The 27,500-nt window shown below is 39.5% G+C and overlaps 1 protein-coding gene across 1 annotated transcript in view; it reads right to left on the reverse strand.

Annotated features, from left to right (window-relative positions):
• Positions 1–17,959, reverse strand: part of LOC124025121 (methyltransferase-like protein 22) — a gene marked incomplete at its 3' end in the record, with an annotated part of 20,918 nt that extends 2,959 nt beyond the window's left edge. The window contains exons 1-3 of the mRNA XM_046338784.1: positions 17,868–17,959; positions 16,731–16,921; positions 16,107–16,428 (exon numbers count right to left, since the gene is read on the reverse strand). Coding sequence (XP_046194740.1) covers positions 16,107–16,428; positions 16,731–16,836 — 428 coding nt within the window. The remainder of the gene's footprint in view (positions 1–16,106; positions 16,429–16,730; positions 16,922–17,867) is intronic.
• Between the last annotated feature and the right edge of the window lie 9,541 nt (positions 17,960–27,500).

The following is a 27,500-nucleotide window of genomic DNA, read 5'->3' on the forward strand; positions in this document are numbered from 1 at the left end:
AGTTAGTCATGTCTCTATCTCAGACTGACAGGTATAACATCTACAAGTTAGTTAGTCATGTCTCTATCTCAGACTGACAGGTATAACATCTACAATAGTTAGTCATGTCTCTATCTCAGACTGACAGGTATAACATCTACAATAGTTAGTCATGTCTCTATCTCAGACTGACAGGTATAACATCTACAATAGTTAGTTAGTCATGTCTCTATCTCAGACTGACAGGTATAACATCTACAATAGTTAGTCATGTCTCTATCTCAGACTGACAGGTATAACATCTACAATAGTTAGTCATGTCTCTATCTCAGACTGACAGGTATAACATCTACAATAGTTAGTCATGTCTCTATCTCAGACTGACAGGTATAACATCTACAATAGTTAGTCATGTCTCTATCTCAGACTGACAGGTATAACATCTACAATAGTTAGTTAGTCATGTCTCTATCTCAGACTGACAGGTATAACATCTACAATAGTTAGTCATGTCTCTATCTCAGACTGACAGGTATAACATCTACAATAGTTAGTCATGTCTCTATCTCAGACTGACAGGTATAACATCTACAAATAGTTAGTCATGTCTCTATCTCAGACTGACAGGTATAACATCTACAATAGTTAGTCATGTCTCTATCTCAGACTGACAGGTATAACATCTACAATAGTTAGTCATGTCTCTATCTCAGACTGACAGGTATAACATCTACAATAGTTAGTCATGTCTCTATCTCAGACTGACAGGTATAACATCTACAATAGTTAGTAATGTCTCTATCTCAGACTGACAGGTATAACATCTACAATAGTTAGTTAGTCATGTCTCTATCTCAGACTGACAGGTATAACATCTACAAAGTTAGTTAGTCATGTCTCTATCTCAGACTGACAGGTATAACATCTACAATAGTTAGTAATTACAATAGTTAGTCATGTCTCTATCTCAGACTGACAGGTATAACATCTACAATAGTTAGTCATGTCTCTATCTCAGACTGACAGGTATAACATCTACAATAGTTAGTAATGTCTCTATCTCAGACTGACAGGTATAACATCTACAATAGTTAGTCATGTCTCTATCTCAGACTGACAGGTATAACATCTACAATAGTTAGTCATGTCTCTATCTCAGACTGACAGGTATAACATCTACAATAGTTAGTCATGTCTCTATCTCAGACTGACAGGTATAACATCTACAATAGTTTCAGTCTCTATCTCAGACTGACAGGTATAACATCTACAATAGTTAGTCATGTCTCTATCTCAGACTAACATGTCTCTATCTCAGACTGACAGGTATAACATCTACAATAGTTAGTCATGTCTCTATCTCAGACTGACAGGTATAACATCTACAATAGTTAGTCATGTCTCTATCTCAGACTGACAGGTATAACATCTACAATAGTTAGTCATGTCTCTATCTCAGACTGACAGGTATAGCATCTACAATAGTTAGTCATGTCTCTATCTCAGACTGACAGGTATAACATCTACAATAGTTAGTTAGTCATGTCTCTATCTCAGACTAACAGGTATAACATCTACTATAGTTAGTCATGTCTCTATCTCAGACTGACAGGTATAACATCTACTATAGTTAGTCATGTCTCTATCTCAGACTGACAGGTATAACATCTACAATAGTTAGTCATGTCTCTATCTCAGACTGACAGGTATAACATCTACAATAGTTAGTTAGTCATGTCTCTATCTCAGACTGACAGGTATAACATCTACAATAGTTAGTCATGTCTCTATCTCAGACTGACAGGTATAACATCTACTATAGTTAGTCATGTCTCTATCTCAGACTGACAGGTATAACATCTACAATAGTTAGTCATGTCTCTATCTCAGACTGACAGGTATAACATCTACTATAGTTAGTTAGTCATGTCTCTATCTCAGACTGACAGGTATAACATCTACAATAGTTAGTTAGTCATGTCTCTATCTCAGACTGACAGGTATAACATCTACAATAGTTAGTCATGTCTCTATCTCAGACTGACAGGTATAACATCTACAATAGTTAGTAATGTCTCTATCTCAGACTGACAGGTATAACATCTACAATAGTTAGTCATGTCTCTATCTCAGACTGACAGGTATAACATCTACAATAGTTAGTTAGTCATGTCTCTGTCTCAGACTGACAGGTATAACATCTACAATAGTTAGTCATGTCTCTATCTCAGACTGACAGGTATAACATCAATAGTTACAATAGTTAGTTAGTCATGTCTCTATCTCAGACTGACAGGTATAACATCTACAATAGTTAGTCATGTCTCTATCTCAGACTGACAGGTATAACATCTACAATAGTTAGTCATGTCTCTATCTCAGACTGACAGGTATAACATCTACAATAGTTAGTCATGTCTCTATCTCAGACTGACAGGTATAACATCTACAATAGTTAGTCATGTCTCTATCTCAGACTGACAGGTATAACATCTACAATAGTTAGGTAGACTGACAGGTATAACATCTACAATAGTTAGTCATGTCTCTATCTCAGACTGACAGGTATAACATCTACAATAGTTAGTCATGTCTCTATCTCAGACTGACAGGTATAACATCTACAATAGTTAGTAATGTCTCTATCTCAGACTGACAGGTATAACATCTACAATAGTTAGTCATGTCTCTATCTCAGACTGACAGGTATAACATCTACAATAGTTAGTTAGTCATGTCTCTATCTCAGACTGACAGGTATAACATCTACAATAGTTAGTCATGTCTCTATCTCAGACTGACAGGTATAACATCTACTATAGTTAGTCATGTCTCTATCTCAGACTGTATAACATCAATAGTTAGTCATGTCTCTATCAGACTGACAGGTATAAGTTAGTTAGTCATGTCTCTATCTCAGACTGACAGGTATAACATCTACAATAGTTTAGTTCAGACTGACAGGTCATGTCTCTATCTCAGACTGACAGGTATAACATCTACAATAGTTAGTCATGTCTCTATCTCAGACTGACAGGTATAACATCTACAATAGTTAGTCATGTCTCTATCTCAGACAGGTATAACATCTACAATAGTTAGTCATGTCTCTATCTCAGACTGACAGGTATAACATCTACAATAGTTAGTCATGTCTCTATCTCAGACTGACAGGTATAACATCTACAATAGTTAGTTAGTAATGTCTCTATCTCAGACTGACAGGTATAACATCTACAATAGTTATGTCAGACTAGGTATAACATGTTAGTCATGTCTCTATCTCAGACTGACAGGTACAATAGTTAGTCATGTCTCTATCTCAGACTGACAGGTTAGTTAGTCATGTCTCTATCTCAGACAATAGTTAGTCATGTCTCTATCTCAGACTGACAGGTATAACATCTACAATAGTTAATGTCTCTATCTCAGACTGACAGGTATAACATCTACAATAGTTAGTCATGTCTCTATCTCAGACTGACAGGTATAACATCTACAATAGTTAGTCATGTCTCTATCTCAGACTGACAGGTATAACATCTACAATAGTTAGTCATGTCTCTATCTCAGACTGACAGGTATAACATCTACAATAGTCTCTATCTCAGACTAGGTTAGTCATGTCTCAGGTATAACATCTCAGACTGACAGGTATAACATCTACAATATATGTCTCTATCTCAGACTGACAGGTATAACATCTACAATAGTTAGTCATGTCTCTATCTCAGACTGACAGGTATAACATCTACAATAGTTAGTAATGTCTCTATCTCAGACTGACAGGTATAACATCTACAATAGTTAGTTAGTCATGTCTCTATCTCAGACTGACAGGTATAACATCTACAATATAGTTAGTCATGTCTCTATCTCAGACTGACAGGTATAACATCTACAATAGTTAGTCATGTCTCTATCTCAGACTGACAGGTATAACATCTACAATAGTTAGTCATGTCTCTATCTCAGACTGACAGGTATAACATCTACTATAGTTAGTTAGTCATGTCTCTATCTCAGACTGACAGGTATAACATCTACAATAGTTAGTCATGTCTCTATCTCAGACTGACAGGTATAACATCTACAATAGTTAGTCATGTCTCTATCTCAGACTGACAGGTATAACATCTACAATAGTTAGTCATGTCTCTATCTCAGACTGACAGGTATAACATCTACAATAGTTAGTCATGTCTCTATCTCAGACTGACAGGTATAACATCTACAATAGTTAGTTAGTCATGTCTCTATCTCAGACTGACAGGTATAACAATCTACAATGACAGGTATAACATCTACAATAGTTAGTCATGTCTCTATCTCAGACTGACAGGTATAACATCTACAATAGTTAGTCATGTCTCTATCTCAGACTGACAGGTATAACATCTACAATAGTTAGTCATGTCTCTATCTCAGACTGACAGGTATAACATCTACAATAGTTAGTCATGTCTCTATCTCAGACTGACAGGTATAACATCTACAATAGTTTAGTCATGTCTCTATCTCAGACTGACAGGTATAACATCTACAATAGTTAGTCATGTCTCTATCTCAGACTGACAGGTATAACATCTACAATAGTTAGTCATGTCTCTATCTCAGACTGACAGGTATAACATCTACAATAGTTAGTCATGTCTCTATCTCAGACTGACAGGTATAACATCTACAATAGTTAGTCATGTCTCTATCTCAGACTGACAGGTATAACATCTACTATAGTTAGTCATGTCTCTATCTCAGACTGACAGGTATAACATCTACAATAGTTAGTCATGTCTCTATCTCAGACTGACAGGTATAACATCTACAATAGTTAGTCATGTCTCTATCTCAGACTGACAGGTATAACATCTACAATAGTTAGTCATGTCTCTATCTCAGACTGACAGGTATAACATCTACAATAGTTAGTCATGTCTCTATCTCAGACTGACAGGTATAACATCTACAATAATAGTTAGTCATGTCTCTATCTCAGACTGACAGGTATAACATCTACAATAGTTAGTCATGTCTCTATCTCAGACTGACAGGTATAACATCTACAATAGTTAGTCATGTCTCTATCTCAGACTGACAGGTATAACATCTACAATAGTTAGTCATGTCTCTATCTCAGACTCAGACTGACAGGTATAACATCTACAATAGTTAGTTAGTCATGTCTCTATCTCAGACTGACAGGTATAACATCTACAATAGTTAGTCATGTCTCTATCTCAGACTGACAGGTATAACATCTACAATAGTTAGTCATGTCTCTATCTCAGACTGACAGGTATAACATCTACAATAGTTAGTCATGTCTCTATCTCAGACTGACAGGTATAACATCTACAATAGTTAGTCATGTCTCTATCTCAGACTGACAGGTATAACATCTACAATAGTTAGTCATGTCTCTATCTCAGACTGACAGGTATAACATCTACAATAGTTAGTCATGTCTCTATCTCAGACTGACAGGTATAACATCTACAATAGTTAGTAGTTCAGACTGACAGGTATAACATCTACATGTCTCTATCTCAGACTGACAGGTATAACATCTACAATAGTTAGTCATGTCTCTATCTCAGACTGACAGGTATAACATCTACAATAGTTAGTCATGTCTCTATCTCAGACTGACAGGTATAACATCTACAATAGTTAGTCATGTCTCTATCTCAGACTGACAGGTATAACATCTACAATAGTTAGTCATGTCTCTATCTCAGACTGACAGGTATAACATCTACAATAGTATCTCAGACTGACAGGTATAACATCTACATAGTTAGTTAGTCATGTCTCTATCTCAGACTGACAGGTATAACATCTACAATAGTTAGTCATGTCTCTATCTCAGACTGACAGGTATAACATCTACAATAGTTTAATGTCTCTATCTCAGACTGACAGGTATAACATCTACAATAGTTAGTCATGTCTCTATCTCAGACTGACAGGTATAACATCTACAATAGTTAGTCATGTCTCTATCTCAGACTGACAGGTATAACATCTACAATAGTTAGTCATGTCTCTATCTCAGACTGACAGGTATAACATCTACAATAGTTAGTCATGTCTCTATCTCAGACTGACAGGTATAACATCTACAATAGTTAGTCATGTCTCTATCTCAGACTGACAGGTATAACATCTACAATAACATCTACAGACTGACAGGTATATCTTAGTCATGTCTCTATCTCAGACTGACAGGTATAACATCTACAATAGTTAGTCATGTCTCTATCTCAGACTGACAGGTATAACAATAGTTAGTCATGTCTCTATCTCAGACTGACAGGTATAACATCTACAATAGTTAGTCATGTCTCTATCTCAGACTGACAGGTATAACATCTACAATAGTTAGTTAGTAATGTCTCTATCTCAGACTGACATGTCTCTATCTCAGACTGACAGGTATAACATCTACAATAGTTAGTCATGTCTCTATCTCAGACTGACAGGTATAACATCTACAATAGTTAGTAATGTCTCTATCTCAGACTGACAGGTATAACATCTACAATAGTTAGTCATGTCTCTATCTCAGACTGACAGGTATAACATCTACAATAGTTAGTCATGTCTCTATCTCAGACTGACAGGTATAACATCTACAATAGTTAGTCATGTCTCTATCTCAGACTGACAGGTATAACATCTACAATAGTTAGTCATGTCTCTATCTCAGACTGACAGGTATAACATCTACAATAGTTAGTCATGTCTCTATCTCAGACTGACAGGTATAACATCTACAATAGTTAGTCATGTCTCTATCTCAGACTGACAGGTATAACATCTACAATAGTTAGTCATGTCTCTATCTCAGACTGACATCTACAATAGTTAGTTAGTCATGTCTCTATCTCAGACTGACAGGTATAACATCTACAATAGTTAGTCATGTCTCTATCTCAGACTGACAGGTATAACATCTACAAGTTAGTTAGTCATGTCTCTATCTCAGACTGACAGGTATAACATCTACAATAGTTAGTTAGTCATGTCTCTATCTCAGACTGACAGGTATAACATCTACAATAGTTAGTCATGTCTCTATCTCAGACTGACAGGTATAACATCTACAATAGTTAGTCATGTCTCTATCTCAGACTGACAGGTATAACATCTACAATAGTTAGTCATGTCTCTATCTCAGACTGACAGGTATAACATCTACAATAGTTAGTCATGTCTCTATCTCAGACTGACAGGTATAACATCTACAATAGTTAGTAATGTCTCTATCTCAGACTGACAGGTATAACATACAATAGTTAGTTACATGTCTCTAGGTACAATAGTTAGTAACTATCTCAGACTGACAATAGTTAGTTAGTCATGTCTCTATCTCAGACTGACAGGTATAACATCTACAATAGTTAGTCATGTCTCTATCTCAGACTGACAGGTATAACATCTACAATAGTTAGTCTCTATCTCAGACTGACAGGTATAACATCTACAAATGTCTCTATCTCAGACTGACAGGTATAACATCTACAATAGTTAGTCATGTCTCTATCTCAGACTGACAGGTATAACATCTACAATAGTTAGTCATGTCTCTATCTCAGACTGACAGGTATAACATCTACAATAGTTAGTCATGTCTCTATCTCAGACTGACAGGTATAACATCTACAATAGTTAGTCATGTCTCTATCTCAGACTGACAGGTATAACATCTACAATAGTTAGTCATGTCTCTATCTCAGACTGACAGGTATAACATCTACAATAGTTAGTCATGTCTCTATCTCAGACTGACAGGTATAACATCTACAATAGTTAGTAATGTCTCTATCTCAGACTGACAGGTATAACATCTACAATAGTTAGTCATGTCTCTATCTCAGACTGACAGGTATAACATCTACAATAGTTAGTTAGTCATGTCTCTATCTCAGACTGACAGGTATAACATCTACAATAGTTAGTCATGTCTCTATCTCAGACTGACAGGTATAACATCTACAATAGTTAGTTGACATGTCTCTATCTCAGACTGACAGGTATAACATCTACAATAGTTAGTTAGTCAATAGTTGTCATGTCTCTATCTCAGACTGACAGGTATAACATCTACAATAGTTAGTTAGTCATGTCTCTATCTCAGACTGACAGGTAGTTAATGTCTCATCTACAGGTATAACAGTTAGTTAGTCATGTCTCTATCTCAGACTGACAGGTATAACATCTACAATAGTTAGTCATGTCTCTATCTCAGACTGACAGGTATAACATCTACAATAGTTAGTCATGTCTCTATCTCAGACTGACAGGTATAACATCTACAATAGTTAGTCATGTCTCTATCTCAGACTGACAGGTATAACATCTACAATAGTTAGTCATGTCTCTATCTCAGACTGACAGGTATAACATCTACAATAGTTAGTCATGTCTCTATCTCAGACTGACAGGTATAACATCTACAATAGTTAGTCATGTCTCTATCTCAGACTGACAGGTATAACATCTACATGTCTCTATCTCAGACTGACAGGTATAACATCTTAGTTAGTCATGTCTCTATCTCAGACTGACAGGTATAACATCTACAATAGTTAGTTAGTCTCTATCTCAGACTGACAGGTATAACATCTACTATAGTTAGTTAGTCATGTCTCTATCTCAGACTGACAGGTATAACATCTACAATAGTTAGTTAGTAATGTCTCTATCTCTATCTCAATAGTTAGACTGTCTCTATCTCAGACTGACAGGTATAACATCTAACAATAGTTAGTCATGTGTCTCTACAGACTGACAGGTATAACATCTACAATAGTTAGTCATGTCTCTATCTCAGACTGACAGGTATAACATCTACAATAGTTAGTTAGTCATGTCTCTATCTCAGACTGACAGGTATAACATCTACAATAGTTAGTTAGTCATGTCTCTATCTCAGACTGACAGGTATAACATCTACAATAGTTAGTCATGTCTCTATCTCAGACTGACAGGTATAACATCTACAATAGTTAGTCATGTCTCTATCTCAGACTGACAGGTATAACATCTACAATAGTTAGTTAGTCATGTATAACATCTCTATCTCAGACTGACAGGTATAACATCTACAATAGTTAGTCATGTCTCTATCTCAGACTGACAGGTATAACATCTACAATAGTTAGTAATGTCTCTATCTCAGACTGACAGGTATAACATCAATAGTTAGTCATGTCTCTATCTCAATAGTTAGTTAGTAATGTCTCTATCTCAGACTGACAGGTATAACATCTACTATAGTTAGTCATGTCTCTATCTCAGACTGACAGGTATAACATCTACAATAGTTAGTCATGTCTCTATCTCAGACTGACAGGTATAACATCTACAATAGTTAGTAATGTCTCTATCTCAGACTGACAGGTATAACATCTACTATAGTTAGTTAGTCATGTCTCTATCTCAGACTGACAGGTATAACATCTACAATAGTTAGTCATGTCTCTATCTCAGACTGACAGGTATAACATCTACAATAGTTAGTCATGTCTCTATCTCAGACTGACAGGTATAACATCTACAATAGTTAGTCATGTCTCTATCTCAGACTGACAGGTATAACATCTACTATAGTTAGTCATGTCTCTATCTCAGACTGACAGGTATAACATCTATCTCAGAACAGGTTAGTTAGTCATGTCTCTATCTCAGACTGACAGGTATAACATCTACAATAGTTAGTCATGTCTCTATCTCAGACTGACAGGTATAACATCTACAATAGTTAGTTAGGTATAACATCTACATGTGTCTCTATCTCAGACTAAATGTCTCTATCTCAGACTGACAGGTATAACATCTACAATAGTTAGTTAGTCATGTCTCTATCTCAGACTGACAGGTATAACATCTACAATAGTTAGTTAGTCATGTCTCTATCTCAGACTGACAGGTATAACATCTACAATAGTTAGTCATGTCTCTATCTCAGACTGACAGGTATAACATCTACAATAGTTAGTTAGTCATGTCTCTATCTCAGACTGACAGGTATAACATCTACAATAGTTAGTCATGTCTCTATCTCAGACTGACAGGTATAACATCTACAATAGTTAGTAATGTCTCTATCTCAGACTAACAGGTATAACATCTACAATAGTTAGTAATGTCTCTATCTCAGACTGACAGGTATAACATCTACTATAGTTAGTCATGTCTCTATCTCAGACTGACAGGTATAACATCTACAATAGTTAGTCATGTCTCTATCTCAGACTGACAGGTATAACATCTACAATAGTTAGTAATGTCTCTATCTCAGACTGACAGGTATAACATCTACTATAGTTAGTTAGTCATGTCTCTATCTCAGACTGACAGGTATAACATCTACAATAGTTAGTCATGTCTCTATCTCAGACTGACAGGTATAACATCTACAATAGTTAGTCATGTCTCTATCTCAGACTGACAGGTATAACATCTACAATAGTTAGTCATGTCTCTATCTCAGACTGACAGGTATAACATCTACTATAGTTAGTCATGTCTCTATCTCAGACTGACAGGTATAACATCTACAATAGTTAGTTAGTCATGTCTCTATCTCAGACTGACAGGTATAACATCTACAATAGTTAGTCATGTCTCTATCTCAGACTGACAGGTATAACATCTACAATAGTTAGTTAGTCATGTCTCTATCTCAGACTGACAGGTATAACATCTACAATAGTTAGTTAGTCATGTCTCTATCTCAGACTAACAGGTATAACATCTACAATAGTTAGTAATGTCTCTATCTCAGACTGACAGGTATAACATCTACAATAGTTAGTTAGTAATGTCTCTATCTCAGACTGACAGGTATAACATCTACTATAGTTAGTCATGTCTCTATCTCAGACTGACAGGTATAACATCTACAATAGTTAGTCATGTCTCTATCTCAGACTGACAGGTATAACATCTACAATAGTTAGTCATGTCTCTATCTCAGACTGACAGGTATAACATCTACAATAGTTAGTCATGTCTCTATCTCAGACTGACAGGTATAACATCTACAATAGTTAGTCATGTCTCTATCTCAGACTGACAGGTATAACATCTACAATAGTTAGTCATGTCTCTATCTCAGACTGACAGGTATAACATCTACAATAGTTAGTCATGTCTCTATCTCAGACTGACAGGTATAACATCTACAATAGTTAGTCATGTCTCTATCTCAGACTGACAGGTATAACATCTACAATAGTTAGTCATGTCTCTATCTCAGACTGACAGGTATAACATCTACAATAGTTAGTTAGTCATGTCTCTATCTCAGACTGACAGGTATAACATCTACTATAGTTAGTCATGTCTCTATCTCAGACTGACAGGTATAACATCTACAATAGTTAGTTAGTAATGTCTCTATCTCAGACTGACAGGTATAACATCTACAATAGTTAGTTAGTCATGTCTCTATCTCAGACTGACAGGTATAACATCTACAATAGTTAGTCATGTCTCTATCTCAGACTGACAGGTATAACATCTACTATAGTTAGTCATGTCTCTATCTCAGACTGACAGGTATAACATCTACTATAGTTAGTCATGTCTCTATCTCAGACTGACAGGTATAACATCTACAATAGTTAGTCATGTCTCTATCTCAGACTGACAGGTATAACATCTACAATAGTTAGTAATGTCTCTATCTCAGACTGACAGGTATAACATCTACAATAGTTAGTCATGTCTCTATCTCAGACTGACAGGTATAACATCTACAATAGTTAGTTAGTCATGTCTCTATCTCAGACTGACAGGTATAACATCTACAATAGTTAGTTAGTAATGTCTCTATCTCAGACTGACAGGTATAACATCTACAATAGTTAGTCATGTCTCTATCTCAGACTGACAGGTATAACATCTACAATAGTTAGTCATGTCTCTATCTCAGACTGACAGGTATAACATCTACAATAGTTAGTTAGTCATGTCTCTATCTCAGACTGACAGGTATAACATCTACAATAGTTAGTCATGTCTCTATCTCAGACTGACAGGTATAACATCTACAATAGTTAGTTAGTCATGTCTCTATCTCAGACTGACAGGTATAACATCTACTATAGTTAGTCATGTCTCTATCTCAGACTGACAGGTATAACATCTACAATAGTTAGTTAGTAATGTCTCTATCTCAGACTGACAGGTATAACATCTACAATAGTTAGTTAGTCATGTCTCTATCTCAGACTGACAGGTATAACATCTACAATAGTTAGTCATGTCTCTATCTCAGACTGACAGGTATAACATCTACTATAGTTAGTCATGTCTCTATCTCAGACTGACAGGTATAACATCTACTATAGTTAGTCATGTCTCTATCTCAGACTGACAGGTATAACATCTACAATAGTTAGTCATGTCTCTATCTCAGACTGACAGGTATAACATCTACAATAGTTAGTAATGTCTCTATCTCAGACTGACAGGTATAACATCTACAATAGTTAGTCATGTCTCTATCTCAGACTGACAGGTATAACATCTACAATAGTTAGTTAGTCATGTCTCTATCTCAGACTGACAGGTATAACATCTACAATAGTTAGTTAGTAATGTCTCTATCTCAGACTGACAGGTATAACATCTACAATAGTTAGTCATGTCTCTATCTCAGACTGACAGGTATAACATCTACAATAGTTAGTCATGTCTCTATCTCAGACTGACAGGTATAACATCTACAATAGTTAGTTAGTCATGTCTCTATCTCAGACTGACAGGTATAACATCTACAATAGTTAGTCATGTCTCTATCTCAGACTGACAGGTATAACATCTACAATAGTTAGTTAGTCATGTCTCTATCTCAGACTGACAGGTATAACATCTACAATAGTTAGTCATGTCTCTATCTCAGACTGACAGGTATAACATCTACAATAGTTAGTTAGTCATGTCTCTATCTCAGACTGACAGGTATAACATCTACAATAGTTAGTCATGTCTCTATCTCAGACTGACAGGTATAACATCTACAATAGTTAGTCATGTCTCTATCTCAGACTGACAGGTATAACATCTACAATAGTTAGTCATGTCTCTATCTCAGACTGACAGGTATAACATCTACAATAGTTAGTTAGTCATGTCTCTATCTCAGACTGACAGGTATAACATCTACAATAGTTAGTTAGTCATGTCTCTATCTCAGACTGACAGGTATAACATCTACAATAGTTAGTTAGTCATGTCTCTATCTCAGACTGACAGGTATAACATCTACAATAGTCTGGAACAGGGATGGGAAACTGATGGGAAATGGGCCATAAAAAAGTGGCGGAGAGATTTAGCTGTTTATTTTATTACTACTTTGCTGCAATTCTACACATTCTGCTACAGGGTAGAGAGAAATGTCTACTGTTTTTAATATGATATCTGAGTGAGATTGACGAACAAAATCAATGCGGGCTCCTCGGTCGGCAATTCAACCATTGATATACTACAAGTTTACATAGCTGGCCGCTAGACTAACTGACCAATATAACTAACTCACCAATATAACTAACTCACCAATATAACTAACTCACCAATATAACTAACTCACCAATATAACTAACTCACCAATATAACTAACTCACCAATATAACTAACTCACCAATATAACTAACTCACCAATATAACTAACTCACCAATATAACTAACTCACCGATATAACTAACTCACCGATATAACTAACTCACCGATATAACTAACTCACCGATGTAACTAACTCACCAATATAACTAACTCACCAATATAACTAACTCACCAATATAACTAACTCACCAATATAACTAACTCACCAATATAACTAACTCACCGATGTAACTAACTCACCGATGTAACTAACTCACCAATATAACTAACTCACCAATATAACTAACTCACCAATATAACTAACTCACCAATATAACTAACTCACCAATATAACTAACTCACCAATGTAACTAACTCACCGATGTAACTAACTCACCAATATAACTAACTGACCAATATAACTAACTCACCAATATAACTAACTCACCAATATAACTAACTCACCAATATCACTAACTCACCAATATAACTAACTCACCAATATAACTAACTCACCGATGTAACTAACTCACTGATGTAACTAACTCACCAATATAACTAACTCACCAATATAACTAACTCACCAATATAACTAACTCACCAATATAACTAACTCACCAATATAAAAAAACAAGTACTATATAATGCTGAGAGAGATAATTGAGTGACTGTCATAAGAAGAGAAACCCTGCTGATGCACAACCACATTTCTAAATAATGCTGAGAGAGATAATTGAGTGACTGTCAGTGACTGTCATAAGAACAGAAACCCTGCTGATGCATAACCACATTTGTATATTGGACCTTGGTGTATTCTACCATTCTATTGACCCACTGGCCATAAAACATCTACAGGACAACAATCAAATGAATGCAGTACAACACAGAGGGAAGGTTTGACAGTAATAACTGTGGTGATGTGGAGGTGAGATGTAGAAGGGAAGGTTTGACTGTAATAACTGTGGTGATGTGGAGGTGAGATGTAGAAGGGAAGGTTTGACTGTAATAACTGTGGTGATGTGGAGGTGAGATGTAGAAGGGAAGGTTTGACTGTAATAACTGTGGTGATGTGGAGGTGAGATGTAGAAGGGAAGGTTTGACTGTAATAACTGTGGTGATGTGGAGGTGAGATGTAGAAGGGAAGGTTTGACTGTAATAACTGTGGTGATGTGGAGGTGAGATGTAGAAGGGAAGGTTTGACTGTAATAACTGTGGTGATGTGGAGGTGAGATGTAGAAGGGAAGGTTTGACTGTAATAACTGTGGTGATGTGGAGGTGAGATGTAGAAGGGAAGGTTTGACTGTAATAACTGTGGTGATGTGGAGGTGAGATGTAGAAGGGAAGGTTTGACTGTAATAACTGTGGTGATGTGGAGGTGAGATGTAGAAGGGAAGGTTTGACTGTAATAACTGTGGTGATGTGGAGGTGAGATGTAGAAGGGAAGGTTTGACTGTAATAACTGTGGTGATGTGGAGGTGAGATGTAGAAGGGAAGGTTTGACTGTAATAACTGTGGTGATGTGGAGGTGAGATGTAGAAGGGAAGGTTTGACTGTAATAACTGTGGTGATGTGGAGGTGAGATGTAGAAGGGAAGGTTTGACTGTAATAACTGTGGTGATGTGGAGGTGAGATGTAGAAGGGAAGGTTTGACTGTAATAACTGTGGTGATGTGGAGGTGAGATGTAGAAGGGAAGGTTTGACTGTAATAACTGTGGTGATGTGGAGGTGAGATGTAGAAGAGAAGGTTTGACTGTAATAACTGTGGTGATGTGGAGGTGAGATGTAGAAGGGAAGGTTTGACTGTAATAACTGTGGTGATGTGGAGGTGAGATGTAGAAGAGAAGGTTTGACTGTAATAACTGTGGTGATGTGGAGGTGAGATGTAGAAGGGAAGGTTTGACTGTAATAACTGTGGTGATGTGGAGGTGAGATGTAGAAGAGAAGGTTTGACTGTAATAACTGTGGTGATGTGGAGGTGAGATGTAGAAGGGAAGGTTTGACTGTAATAACTGTGGTGATGTGGAGGTGAGATGTAGAAGGGAAGGTTTGACTGTAATAACTGTGGTGATGTGGAGGTGAGATGTAGAAGGGAAGGTTTGACTGTAATAACTGTGGTGATGTGGAGGTGAGATGTAGAAGGGAAGGTTTGACTGTAATAACTGTGGTGATGTGGAGGTGAGATGTAGAAGGGAAGGTTTGACTGTAATAACTGTGGTGATGTGGAGGTGAGATGTAGAAGGGAAGGTTTGACTGTAATAACTGTGGTGATGTGGAGGTGAGATGTAGAAGGGAAGGTTTGACTGTAATAACTGTGGTGATGTGGAGGTGAGATGTAGAAGAGAAGGTTTGACTGTAATAACTGTGGTGATGTGGAGGTGAGATGTAGAAGGGAAGGTTTGACTGTAATAACTGTGGTGATGTGGAGGTGAGATGTAGAAGGGAAGGTTTGACTGTAATAACTGTGGTGATGTGGAGGTGAGATGTAGCAGGGAAGGTTTGACTGTTTGACTGACCTGCGTGGTACCTCTAAATCTCCATCTTCATCCAGGGGTGGTTCTACCCCTCCGTCCTCATCCCTGTCTACCCCTCCGTCCTCATCCCTGTCCACTCCTCCGTCAGCCCCTCCGTCCTCATCCCTGTCCACTCCTCCGTCAGCCCCTCCGTCCTCATCCCTGTCCACTCCTCCGTCAGCCCCAGTCTCACTCTCCTTAGCATCTCCCCTTCCACTCTCCTCCTGGGTGTTGCGGTCTAACTCTTCCCCTCCGCAGGGGGAACCGAGGTCACAGGTGCGCTGCTTCGTTCCGTCCCACAGGATTCTGAACCGGGAGATGAAAACTAAACACACAGGCTGCGTTTAGACAGGCACCCCAATTCTGATCTTGTTTTCACTCATTGCTATTTTGACCAATCAGATCAGCTCTGAAACAGATCTGACGTGAAAAGATCTGATGTGATTGGTAAAAAGACCAATTATTGGGGGGGGAAACTACCAGAACTGTGCTTCCTGTGTAAACACAGCTATAGAGGATTGGGACACAGTTCCGTTCACATTCAGGAAAGACCTACATTGAAACTAAATTAAAACATTTTCATAATTTAATTTTGTGTCATTTCACACACCCACACCCCTCCAGTACCTGGTTGTCCTACGCGGTTGAGGCGTGCCATGAGGTGGCGAGAGTTGGGCAGCAACAGGTGAACGTCAGACAGCACCGTGTCATAATGGAAGGTGATCTGGTCCATGGCTCACCCTGCATGTCATCTACCTGCCTGCAGCACACCTGGGGAACACACACACACACACACACACACGCGTTGCAAGCACAAACTGACACACAGGTGCATATATACATTTGTCGCAAGCACACAGGTCACACACACACACACACACACACACACACACACACACACACACACACACACACACACACACACACACACACACACACACACACACACACACACACACACACACTTTTAAGAGCTTAAACTACCAAATGGGCTGTATTTCAGGTGAAATAAAGTCTGTCTCTGTTATCTGTTAGACAGGTGAAATACAGCCGTGTTATCTGTTAGACAGGTAAAACACAGCCTGTCCCGGGAACACAGAACTAAAAGACGAGGCCAACAGCAACCCTCAGCCAGAGGCCATCTGCAGCTCAGCAAAGTGTCCTCTCCAGCATCACAGTGAGCTGTTGTAGCAGCAATCCGCCTCATAGCTGGGAAAAGCACCAAGTGACGTCGCCATAGCGACCGACCAAGGTGTGTTGACGACCCTGTATTCATTATGTCAACAAGAGACATCATAAATGGTTCTTAGAAACACAATCTTCTTGGTCGGTGTGGCTAAAAATGTATGTTGTTATGCCCTGCAGTTATAGTAGCCAACGTTACTTATAACTGTTAGCGGTCACTCGCCTTTCCCAGTGGTAGTTAGCTAACTTTTCTAGCCAGAAGTTGTCAATGAAAATGCTGCCAAGACGTGTGTCTGGTAAACATGTTTTCATTTGGTCAAATAAACTAGCCTTTTCTCTACGGTGGGAACTGCTGACAAACGTAACTGAATGGGTGGGAGGGAACCTGCTAGAAACAGCTAGCTTGATGCTAGCTACTCTGATAATGAATGACTTGGCCAGGTCCAGGGGCAGACTAACTAAATAACTAACTAACTCACTAACAACGACGCTAGCTAAACGAGGCACATTTAAATGAAACACTTCCAACACAATACAGTCTAATAACATAAACACGCATTTCATTCACTCTGAGCTTACAACGACGACGCGCAGATTGTCTCAAAATATCAGCCGTTCAGAAATAACACTAGACGTACAGAATTACAGGCGGTGCCGCATTATTATTTCACCCACCAACAAAGGAAACAAAAGCCATTCAAAACGTTCCGTGTGCTATACGCATCTAGAAATCACTCAATATGTAAACCTGCTCCGAAAGAATTCAAATTGAAACATAGTTAGAATTTCACTTAGATTGTGATTAAATATCTACATGTGTGTGTTGTAGACACTTTTCCTCACTCAAATAATTACATTTCTAAAACTCTGATTAAATTAACATAATGTGATCAACACTAGTCAGGATCCCTACTGTGAAGCATGGTGGTGGCAGCATCATGCTGCGGGGATGTTTTTCAGGGGCAGGGACCGGGAGACTAGTCAGGATCCCTACTGTGAAGCATGGTGGTGGCAGCTTCATGCTGCGGGGATGTTTTTCAGGGGCAGGGACTGGGAGACTAGTCAGGATCCCTACTGTGAAGCATGGTGGTGGCACCCTAACCCTAACCCTAACCCTAACCCTACAGAGATGAGGTCATCATTCAAAAATTATGTTAACCACTATTATTGCACATAGAGTGAGTCTATGCAACTCATTATTGAACTTGTTAAGCACATTTTTTACTCCTGAACTTATTTAGGCGTTTCCATAACAACGGGGTTGAATACTTATTGACTCAAGACATTTGAGATTTTAATTGAATAAATGTGTTTAAAAAAAAATTCTAATAACAGAATTCCACTTTGACATTATGGGGTAAATGTAATCCATTTTAAATGTAATACAACGATGTGTGGGGAAAGCCACGGTGTGTGAACCCTTTCTGAAGGTGCTGTACGCACCTGTTCCTAATGAACTTTAGTCAATGATCAATACATGTATCTTTGCTATATTGTTTCAGAGATTTTAACAGTTATTGTGTTGAGTTACATATTTTTCTTAAATTTTATTTTTTACTTCTCTTTGTTTAGTAAATGATTGAATGGTCCCTAATCCCATTGGGAATGACACCAAATCCTAGATGTATCAGACACCAAGGTCACATCTATGATGGTTTGAGTGGCGTTACGTACTCTAGTGGGCTATTTTATCAGTTGAAGCAAATCAAACCCCCGTCAAAAGGTAAATGGAAACTTTCATAACGGTTTTGTCTTTGACTTGAGTGGTTGTGTTAAAATCACCAATCAAAACATTTACATTGAAGATCTAAACATTTAGAGAAAGGTTTCTCCAGCGCTGGGTAAAAGTCATTCTGATTGGCTGGTCTGTAGCATGCCTCCTCCAGCGCTAGGTAAAAGTAATTCTGATTGGTTGGTCTGTAGCATGCCTCCTCCAGCGCTGGGTAAAAGTCATTCTGATTGGCTGGTCTGTAGCATGCCTCCTCCAGCGCTGGGTAATAGTCATTCTGATTGGCTGGTCCGTAGCATGCCTCCTCCAGCGCTGGGTAAAAGTCATTCTGATTGGCTGGTCTGTAGCATGCCTCCTCCAGCGCTGGGTAAAAGTCATTCTGATTGGCTGGTCTGTAGCATGCTTCCTCCAGCGCTGGGTAAAAGTCATTCGGATTGGCTGGTCTGTAGCATGCCTCCTCCAGCGCTGGGTAAAAGTCATTCGGATTGGCTGTTCTGTAGCATGCCTCCTCCAGCGCTGGGTAAAAGTCATTCTGATTGGCTGGTCCGTAGCATGCCTCCTCCAGCGCTGGGTAAAAGTCATTCTGATTGGCTGGTCTGTAGCATGCCTCCTCCGGCGCTGGGTAATAGTCATTCTGATTGGCTGGTCCGTAGCATGCCTCCTCCAGCGCTGGGTAAAAGTCATTCTGATTGGCTGGTCTGTAGCATGCCTCCTCCAGCGCTGGGTAAAAGTCATTCTGATTGGCTGGTCTGTAGCATGCTTCCTCCAGCGCTGGGTAAAAGTCATTCGGATTGGCTGGTCTGTAGCATGCCTCCTCCTGTGCTGGGTAATAGCCATTCTGATTGGCTGGTCTGTAGCATGCATCCTCCATCCAGCACTGGGTAAAAGTAATTCTGATTGGCTGGTCTGTAGCATGCTTCCTCCAGCTCTGGGTAAAAGTCATTCTGATTGGCTGGTCTGTAGCATGCATCCTCCATCCAGCACTGGGTAAAAGTAATTCTGATTGGCTGGTCTGTAGCATGCATCCTCCATCCAGCGCTGGGTAAAAGTCATTCTGATTGGCTGGTCTGTAGCATGCCTCCTCCAGCGCTGGGTAAAAGTCATTCTGATTGGCTGGTCTGTAGCATGCCTCCTCCAGCGCTGGGTAAAAGTCATTCTGATTGGCTGGTCTGTAGCATGCTTCCTCCAGCGCTGGGTAAAAGTCATTCGGATTGGCTGGTCTGTAGCATGCCTCCTCCTGTGCTGGGTAATAGCCATTCTGATTGGCTGGTCTGTAGCATGCATCCTCCATCCAGCACTGGGTAAAAGTAATTCTGATTGGCTGGTCTGTAGCATGCTTCCTCCAGCTCTGGGTAAAAGTCATTCTGATTGGCTGGTCTGTAGCATGCATCCTCCATCCAGCACTGGGTAAAAGTAATTCTGATTGGCTGGTCTGTAGCATGCTTCCTCCAGCGCTGGGTAAAAGTCATTCTGATTGGCTGGTCTGTAGCATGCCTCCTCCAGCGCTGGGTAAAAGTCATTCTGATTGGCTGGTCTGTAGCATGCCTCCTCCAGCGCTGGGTAAAAGTCATTCGGATTGGCTGGTCTGTAGCATGCCTCCTCCAGCGCTGGGTAATAGTCATTCTGATTGGCTGGTCCGTAGCATGCCTCCTCCAGCGCTGGGTAAAAGTCATTCTGATTGGCTGGTCTGTAGCATGCCTCCTCCAGCGCTGGGTAAAAGTCATTCTGATTGGCTGGTCTGTAGCATGCTTCCTCCAGCGCTGGGTAAAAGTCATTCGGATTGGCTGGTCTGTAGCATGCCTCCTCCTGTGCTGGGTAATAGCCATTCTGATTGGCTGGTCTGTAGCATGCATCCTCCATCCAGCACTGGGTAAAAGTAATTCTGATTGGCTGGTCTGTAGCATGCTTCCTCCAGCTCTGGGTAAAAGTCATTCTGATTGGCTGGTCTGTAGCATGCATCCTCCATCCAGCACTGGGTAAAAGTAATTCTGATTGGCTGGTCTGTAGCATGCTTCCTCCAGCGCTGGGTAAAAGTCATTCTGATTGGCTGGTCTGTAGCATGCCTCCTCCAGCGCTGGGTAAAAGTCATTCTGATTGGCTGGTCTGTAGCATGCCTCCTCCAGCGCTGGGTAAAAGTCATTCTGATTGGCTGGTCTGTAGCATGCTTCCTCCAGCGCTGGGTAAAAGTCATTCGGATTGGCTGGTCTGTAGCATGCCTCCTCCTGTGCTGGGTAATAGCCATTCTGATTGGCTGGTCTGTAGCATGCATCCTCCATCCAGCACTGGGTAAAAGTAATTCTGATTGGTTGGTCTGTAGCATGCCTCCTCCAGCGCTGGGTAAAAGTCATTCGGATTGGCTGGTCTGTAGCATGCCTCCTCCTGCGCTGGGTAATAGCCATTCTGATTGGCTGGTCTGTAGCATGCATCCTCCAGCGCTGGGTAAAAGTCATTCTGATTGGCTGGTCTGTAGCATGCCTCCTCCTGCGCTGGGTAATAGCCATTCTGATTGGCTGGTCTGTAGCATGCTTCCTCCAGCGCTGGGTAAAAGTCATTCGGATTGGCTGGTCTGTAGCATGCCTCCTCCTGTGCTGGGTAATAGCCATTCTGATTGGCTGGTCTGTAGCATGCATCCTCCATCCAGCACTGGGTAAAAGTAATTCTGATTGGTTGGTCTGTAGCATGCCTCCTCCAGCGCTGGGTAAAAGTCATTCGGATTGGCTGGTCTGTAGCATGCCTCCTCCTGCGCTGGGTAATAGCCATTCTGATTGGCTGGTCTGTAGCATGCATCCTCCAGCGCTGGGTAAAAGTCATTCTGATTGGCTGGTCTGTAGCATGCCTCCTCCTGCGCTGGGTAATAGCCATTCTGATTGGCTGGTCTGTAGCATGCATCCTCCAGCGCTGGGTAAAAGTCATTCTGATTGGCTGGTCTGTAGCATGCCTCCTCCTGCGCTGGGTAAAAGTCATTCTGATTGGCTGGTCTGTAGCATGCCTCCTCCAGCGCTGGGTAAAAGTCATTCTGATTGGCTGGTCTGTAGTATGCCTCCTCCAGCGCTGGGTAAAAGTCATTCTGATTGGCTGGTCTGTAGCATGCTTCCTCCAGCGCTGGGTAAAAGTCATTCTGATTGGCTGGTCTGTAGCATGCCTCCTCCTGCGCTGGGTAAAAGTCATTCTGATTGGCTGGTCTGTAGCATGCTTCCTCCAGCGCTGGGTAAAAGTCATTCGGATTGGCTGGTCTGTAGCATGCCTCCTCCTGCGCTGGGTAATAGCCATTCTGATTGGCTGGTCTGTAGCATGCATCCTCCAGCACTGGCTAAAAGTCATTCTGATTGGCTGTTCTGTAGCATGCCTCCTCCAGCGCTGGGTAAAAGTAATTCTGATTGGCTGGTCTGTAGCATGCTTCCTCCAGCGCTGGGTAAAAGTCATTCTGATTGGCTGGTCTGTAGCATGCATCCTCCAGCGCTGGGTAAAAGTCATTCTGATTGGCTGGTCTGTAGCATGCCTCTTCCTGCGCTGGGTAAAAGTAATTCTGATTGGCTGGTCTGTGGCATGCCTCCTCCAGCGCTGGTTATATCTTGTCTCAGAGAAACACACAATCAATTTGAGAGATGGTACGGTCCATACATGTCTCAGAGAAACACACAATCAATTTGAGAGATGGTACGGTCCATACATGTCTCAGAGAAACACACAATCAATTTGAGAGATGGTACGGTCCATACATGTCTCAGAGAAACACACAATCAATTTGAGAGATGGTACGGTCCATACATGTCTCAGAGAAACACACAATCAATTTGAGAGATGGTACGGTCCATACATGTCTCAGAGAAACACACAATCAATTTGAGAGATGGTACGGTCCATACATGTCTCAGAGAAACACATAATCAATTTGAGAGATGGTACGGTCCATACATGTCTCAGAGAAACACAGAATCAATTTGGTGAAGAAGCCCAGTGTGGAGTTCCTGGGTTGCCGTGGTTACACGGGGTCTGCGGTTCTGAGGCCGGATGGACGTACAGCCAAATTCTCGAAAATGACATTGGAGGTGGAGAGGTGGAGAGAAATTAACATTACATTCTCTGGCAGCAGCTCTGGTGGACATTTCTGCTGTTGGCCTGCTAATTTCACGCTCCCTCAAAACTTGAGACATCTGTGGCATTATGTTGTGTGACAGCACAAGGTGCACCTGTGTAATGACCATACTGTTTAATCAGCTTCTTGGTATGCCACACCTGTCAGGTGGATGGATTATCTTGACAAAATGAGAGATGCTCACTAACAGGGATGTAAAACAAATGTGTGCAGAACATTTGAGAGGAATAAGCTTTTTTTTGTGGGATTTCTAGGATCTTTTAATTCAGCTCATGAAACATGGGACCAACACTGTACATGTGGCAGTTGTACATTTGTTCAGTGTATATTCCTGCACACATATGGCAGACAGATGATGGTCAGAGCACGTCTTTGGAGCCTCTGAGCCAGAGCAGTGTGTATTAACCCTGCTGTAGGACTCATTGCAGCCAGCACTAGCAGGTCAAATAAATGGCAAAAAAAATCAAAAATAAATATTTTGTAAAACCCATAGAGATAGATAGAGGACTCATCTTTGTGTCTGTGCCATTATAGCATCTGTGACAGCTTGGGCAGCTGCATAGAGATAGATAGAGGACTCATCTTTGTGTCTGTGCCATTTTAGCGTCTGTGACAGCATGGGCAGCTGCATAGAGATAGATAGAGGACTCATCTTTGTGTCTGTGCCATTTTAGCATCTGTGACAGCATGGGCAGCTGCATAGAGATAGATAGAGGACTCATCTTTGTGTCTGTGCCATTTTAGCGTCTGTGACAGCATGGGCAGCTGCATAGAGATAGATAGAGGACTCATCTTTGTGTCTGTGCCATTTTAGCGTCTGTGACAGCTTGGGCAGCTGCATAGAGATAGATAGAGGACTCATCTTTGTGTCTGTGCCATTATAGCATCTGTGACAGCTTGGGCAGCTGCTTAGAGATAGATAGAGGACTCATCTTTGTGTCTGTGCCATTTTAGCGTCTGTGACAGCTTGGGCAGCTGCATAGAGATAGATAGAGGACTCATCTTTGTGTCTGTGCCATTATAGCATCTGTGACAGCATGGGCAGTTGCATAGAGATAGATAGAGGACTCATCTTTGTGTCTGTGCCATTTTAGCGTCTGTGACAGCTTGGGCAGCTGCTTAGAGATAGATAGAGGACTCATCTTTGTGTCTGTGCCATTTTAGCGTCTGTGACAGCATGGGCAGCTGCATAGAGATAGATAGAGGACTCATCTTTGTGTCTGTGCCATTTTAGCGTCTGTGACAACATGGGCAGCTGCATAGAGATAGATAGAGGACTCATCTTTGTATCTGTGCCATTATTATTGACACGGTCTGTGAACTGTGTTGTGCACGTTTGGTGATACTACTATCGATACTACTAGTGATAGTACTGATACTACTATTGATACTACTGATACTACTATTGATACTACTAGTGATAGTACTGATACTACTATCGATACTACTAGTGATAGTACTGATACTACTATTGATACTACTGATACTACTATTGATACTACTAGTGATAGTACTGATACTACTATCGATACTACTAGTGATAGTACTGATACTACTAGTGATAGTACTGATACTACTAGTGATAGTACTGATACTACTAGTGATAGTACTGATACTACTATTGATAGTACTGATACTACTATTGATACTACTGATACTACTAGTGATACTACTATTGATACTAGTGTTACTACTAGTGATACTACTGATACTACTATCGATACTACTAGTGATAGTACTGATACTACTATTGATACTACTGATACTACTAGTGATACTAGTGTTACTACTATTGATACTACTGATACTACTAGTGATACTACTAGTGATACTACTATTGATACTACTGATACTACTAGTGATACTAGTGATACTACTGATACTACTAGTGATAGTACTGATACTACTATTGATACTACTGATACTACTAGTGATACTAGTGTTACTACTATTGATACTACTGATACTACTAGTGATACTACTAGTGATACTACTATTGATACTACTGATACTACTAGTGATACTAGTGATACTACTGATACTACTATTGATACTACTGATACTACTACTGATACTACTAGTGATAGTACTGATACTACTATTGATACTACTGATACTACTACTGATACTACTAGTGATAGTACTGATACTACTATTGATACTACTGATACTACTACTGATACTACTAGTGATAGTACTGATACTACTATTGATACTACTGATACTACTAGTGATACTACTAGTGATACTACTGATACTACTATTGATACTAGTGTTACTACTATTGATACTACTGATACTACTAGTGATACTACTAGTGATACTACTGATACTACTATTGATACTACTGATACTACTAGTGATACTACTAGTGATACTACTGATACTACTATTGATACTAGTGTTACTACTAGTGATACTACTAGTGATACTACTATTGATACTACTGATACTACTAGTGATACTACTACTGATACTACTATTGATACTACTGATACTACTGTTGATACTAGTGATACTACTAGTGATACTACTGACACTACTATTGATACTAGTGATACTATTGATACTATTGATACTACTATTGATACTAGTGATACTACTAGTGATACTAGTGATACTAGTGATACTACTATTGATACTAGTGATACTATTGATACTACTGTTGATACTAGTGATACTACTGTTGATACTAGTGATACTACTAGTGATACTAGTGTTACTACTATTGATACTACTGATACTACTATTGATACTAGTGATACTATTGATACTACTGATACTACTATTGATATTAGTGTTACTACTATTGATACTAGTGATACTATTGATACTACTGATACTACTATTGATACTAGTGTTATTACTATTGATACTAGTGATACTACTAGTGATACTAGTGATACTACTATTGATACTACTGATACTACTATTGATACTAGTGTTACTACTATTGATACTAGTGATACTACTAGTGATACTAGTGATGCTACTAGTGATACTAGTGATACTACTAGTGATACTAGTGATACTACTAGTGATACTAGTGATACTGCTATTGATACTACCAGTGATACTAGGAGATACTACTATTGATACTAGTGATACTATTGATACTACTGATACTACTATTGATACTAGTGATACTACTAGTGATACTAGTGATACTACTAGTGATACTAGTGATACTACTATTGTTACTAGTGATACTACTAGTGTTACTACTGATACTACTAGTGATACTAGTGATACTACTAGTGTTACTACTGATACTACTAGTGATACTAGTGATACTAGTGATACTACTGATACTACTATTGTTACTAGTGATACTACTATTGTTACTAGTGATACTACTAGTGATACTAATGATACTACTAGTGATACTACTGATACTACTATTGTTACTAGTGATACTACTATTGTTACTAGTGATACTACTAGTGATACTAGTGTTACTACTATTGATACTACTGATACTACTATTGATACTAGTGATACTACTGATACTACTATTGATATTAGTGTTACTACTATTGATACTAGTGATACTATTGATACTACTGATACTACTAGTGATACTAGTGATACTGCTATTGATACTACTAGTGATACTAGTGATACTACTAGTGATACTACTATTGTTACTAGTGATACAACTAGTGATACTAGTGATACTACTAGTGATACTACTGATACTACTATTGTTACTAGTGATACAACTAGTGATACTAGTGATACTACTATTGATACTAGTGATACTAGTCATACTAGTGTTACTACTGATACTACTATTGATACTAGTGTTACTACTGATGTTGCTGATACAGACACAGAGATCATAACGAACATTCAAAATGCACATTGTCTGTCCCACGCTACCCTCATCTGGCCCATGACGGTACTACACCCTACTGATCGACCGTCTGGTAGGACAGGGTTTTCCAAACTTGTTCCTGGCCCACCCTCTGGGTCCTGGGCCCCTCTTGGTCCTGTACCTCCCCCACACACACGTTTATGTTTATGTTTCCCCTTGCCTTGGTTATTTAAATCAGCTGTGGGGTGCTAGAGGAAAAACCTAAACGTGCACAGAGGGGCCCATGGGACTGAGTTTGGGAAACCCTGTGGTAGGTAGACTACTTCAGTACCAGACCAGGACACAGAGATACACCTCCACTCCACAGATGGCAGATACACAGTCTGACATAGAGACAGTCCACTACAGCTCCATCTCTTTATCTTTCACCCCCTGTATACTTCTCTTATTCACCCTCTTCCACTGTGTGTGTTTGACACTCTGATCTCTCACTCTGTTCCTCTCTCTCTCTCTCTGTTCCTCTCTCTCTCTCTTTGTTCCTCTCCCTCGCTGCCTCTCTCTCTCTCTCTG

The sequence above is a fragment of the Oncorhynchus gorbuscha genome, unplaced genomic scaffold (assembly GCF_021184085.1).
Source record: "Oncorhynchus gorbuscha isolate QuinsamMale2020 ecotype Even-year unplaced genomic scaffold, OgorEven_v1.0 Un_scaffold_2184, whole genome shotgun sequence".
NCBI classification, from domain to species: Eukaryota; Metazoa; Chordata; class Actinopteri; order Salmoniformes; family Salmonidae; genus Oncorhynchus; species Oncorhynchus gorbuscha.